The sequence below is a fragment of the Myotis davidii genome, unplaced genomic scaffold (assembly GCF_000327345.1).
Source record: "Myotis davidii unplaced genomic scaffold, ASM32734v1 scaffold168, whole genome shotgun sequence".
Lineage (NCBI taxonomy): Eukaryota > Metazoa > Chordata > Mammalia > Chiroptera > Vespertilionidae > Myotis > Myotis davidii.
In genome coordinates, this window is record NW_006383016.1 from 9,638,780 (window position 1) to 9,642,516 (window position 3,737).

The following is a 3,737-nucleotide window of genomic DNA, read 5'->3' on the forward strand; positions in this document are numbered from 1 at the left end:
AAATGATGGAATAAATTAATTAAAAGATGATCCATGAATGAATGAATAGGTAAAGGCATGAACCCATTGTCACACTAGCTGAGATGGGAAGGAGAAATGGACATGGAAGCACAACGACACGGACAGGGGAGGGGGGTGGTGAGGGCATGAGCGGGGGGGTGGTGGAGGGTGATGTGGGGACAGGGACACATATGTAATATCTTAATCAATAAAAAATATATTTAAAAAAAGCTATTGGAGGACAATCACCTATAAGGGGTAACATAAGTCTTATTAAGTTATCAAAGAGACTTTATTTTAGGTCCCCTTTAACATTTCATTGGCTTTTTGCAACAAATCTGTCAATGAAGCTATTTTAGAATTTTTTGAAGCCTTATGGAGGCTCTTGCATTCCAATAAAATATAGGTATCTTATTCTGTATATTTGATTTGGAAGCCCTTGCTTTTAAGTGTACTTTTAAATGATCTCAACTAATTGGAATGCTTCTCATAATTGCTATTGTAATTTTAGGCTATAATATCCTTTAGGGCTGGCAGCAATTTCATAGGACCCCACAGTAAATGGAGTTTAGCTCACATTGCTGTTTGGCCATATTTTGAAGCTTCCAACCTAACAGTTACCAAGCCAACATTTTTGGACATAAAATTTTTAGGTTGTCTTTAGTTAAGATTTCGCCTTTTTTCTTTTCCTTTCATTTCCTTAAGTATAGGACAATTGTATTTCCAATGTTCTGAGTTTTTATAATATCTGCCAATGTCCAAAGGCAAATTAGGAAGAGATCTGAATGGACTTTGGTTTTCATTCTCATATCTGTCCTTTGATCTTATTAAGGACTAGAGGCCCAATGCATGAAATTCATGCAAGGGACTTGGCCTTCGCAGCCCTGGCTGTCTGGCTGCCCCAGCGGCCTTGTGGCCCTGCAGCAGCCCCACCCCCTGCCCACTGGTTGTTCCAGAAGGTGGTTCCACCATCTGGTCTAATTAGCATATTAGCTCTTCATTATATAGCATATCTTAATGACTAGCCATTGTAACAATAAGAGAGATCTTTAAAAAAATTTTTTTTCTTTTAAATTTAGAGCTTTTTCCAGTTGAAAGGATCCATTGTCTTGTCTTGATGACTTGGATCTTAATGGTGACTCAAATCAATATGAACACATGAATGCAGGAGGCATCCCCAAAGGAAAGTGCAACAAGATGCAACATTCAAAAGAAAAAGTCAATTCCCAGAGTTAGAAACAGCTATTTCAAAACACTGGGAATTATGTGTTTCCCTGTTTTTAATGAGGTGTTTAGATTCTCTAAACTCAGACCTGCAGCTTACTCCACTACCTGCCAGATGTATATGCATCCTTTGACAGGGAAAAAACAAAAATGAGGGGGCCTGTTTTTAACATCTCTGGGAGGAAATGGATAGACAAAGAAAACTCCCTTGAGAGCTTGGAATGGCTGACCAGAAAGCAAGATGCACCCCAACAGGTGCACTCACTGTATGGTGGAGGCCAGAGAGAAAATATTCTCACTGGTCATAAACTAAGCTCTCAGGACATATTACAAGATGAAAGGAGAGACACCCGAAACACAGAGAAAAAGAGAATTAACCAAATCCAGGAGTACTCATACCAAGTAACCAAGAGTCACCAAACCCAAGAAACTAGTTTCACAAATATTTTCTCCTGCTAATCTGTATTTAGTAAAGAAGGAAGAAAAAGGACTCCTACCATTGTGCTTCCTCTGAACTCTGGAGACAGATATCTGGGAGTCTGATTTGGCAAGAATTCTTATCGTTTTGGCTGGCTCATGTTAGTGGTTCTGGGATCTCTCTATTGCAGCAGCTTCAGGGTGAGCAATGCCCAGCGGTGAGGTATCAGTATTTTCAAATGCCTGTTGCAGAGAAGATATTCTCATAATGTGGCTGCTATAACTTGGTATAAAGTAATAAGGAAATTACATCTTTTACCCAAAGGATGCATTATAGGGAATTCATTTTTATATCTCTATAAAAAGATACAGAAAAAATATTGCTTCTTATACTGTGATATACAAGTGAACAGTCTATCCCTTTTTTCTATACAAGTCTATCTGCTAAATGTTAATATACAGTATGTAAAACATAAGGATTCATAGTGAACAGAGGAAAATTAGTATATTTGCTCTAAGAAAAAAATAAAATAAAATAAGATTCTGGCAAAAATTGTCAAGGTTTAGGATATGTAATAATTATATAGCAATTGGCATAATAAAGCCTCTATTTCTATGCTCTTTCCCCCTCAAGACTAAGAAAATGAACACTAGTTTTAATTCCCCTATTAGATTAAAAAGGGAGGTATAAAGATCAATATTAATAGAAACAATTAATTGATTTGTCTTTCTGCCTCTCTAGATAGACAGACACACTTATTCATCTGGTTAGTAAACAGATATTAACTGAATGCATAGAAAAGCCAGACATAGGTGTGGTAGTGGTGTTACAGAGTCAAGTGTAGTATGATGCCTACTTATGAGTTAAGAGTCAGTGATCAAAAAATCTTCAACTAGAATGGAGCTAAATGTGAATTATAATGACAGGAACACAAATGAAACTTAGAGTGCTTATAATAAGATGAAATAAAAAAAAGAGCAGAAAATTTATATTTTAATTGTGTATGCTGTAATCTTTTTTAAAAAATCTTTATTGTTGAAAGTATTACATATGTCCCCTTTTTCCCCCATTGACCTCTCCAAGCCTGCCCCCACCCCCCAACTCAGGCTCTCACCACCTTATTGTCTGTGTTACTGGTTTATGCATATATGCATACAAGTTCATTGGTTGATCTCTTCTCAACCCCCGTCCCCTGCCTTCCCTCTGACGTTTGAAAGTCTGTTTGGTACTTCTGTCTTTGGGTCTATTTTTGTTCATCAGTTTATGTTGTTTATTAGATCCCACATGAGTGAGACCACATGATACTTACCTTTCTCTGACTGGCATATTTCGCTTAGCATAATGCTCTCCATCCAGATCCATCCATGCTGTTGAAAATGGTAAGAGTTCTTTCTTTTTTACAGTTGGGTAGTATTCCATTGTGTAGATGTACCACAGTTTTCTAATCCACTCATCTGCTGATGGGCACTTAGGCTGTTTCCAAATCTTAGCTATTGTAAACTGCCTTGCTATGAACATAGGGATGCATATATTCTTCGATTGGTGTTTCTGATTTTTTAGGATATATTCCTATAAGTGGGATGATTGGGTCAAAATGGACTTCTAATCTTAATTTTATTTTTATTTTTTGGAAACTCCATACTGTTTTCTTCAGAGGCTGCAATGTCTGCATTCCCATCAGATGTGGACGAGGGTTCCCTTGCCAACACTTGTCATTTTGTTGATGATAGCCATTCTTGAGAGCTTGTTTGGAGGTTCTGGCAGGGGAGCGCAGCTACTTGTATACCCTTGACCGAAGACCGGTCCTCTCCTCTGGGAGGAAGGTTGTTCTCTTCGACCGAATGCACACATGGATCGGTGAGGGAGGAGGGGGACACCCGCCTAGCCAGCCAGATCAGCCGAATCAACCCTGGCGATCAATGGGGTGACAGATGTCGCAGCCAGATCGCCCTCACATCCGGAGCTTGGGATTTATCTGAGCTCTGTTAGTAACCAGCCCTGGGTAACTTACTAAGTTTCCTTTTCTCTAAAATTTGGTCAACACAATATTACAGAACTATTGCATGGAAAACAGGCAAATGTTTACATATTGCCT

General features: G+C 38.5%; 1 protein-coding gene across 1 annotated transcript in view; it reads right to left on the reverse strand.

Annotated features, from left to right (window-relative positions):
* LRRC72 (leucine rich repeat containing 72) overlaps nt 1–3,737 on the reverse strand; it is a 110,169-nt gene that overhangs the window by 103,907 nt on the left and 2,525 nt on the right. Inside the window, exon 2 of the mRNA XM_015558207.1 lies at nt 1,722–1,884. Coding sequence (XP_015413693.1) covers nt 1,722–1,724 — 3 coding nt within the window. The 5' untranslated portion in view covers nt 1,725–1,884. The remainder of the gene's footprint in view (nt 1–1,721; nt 1,885–3,737) is intronic.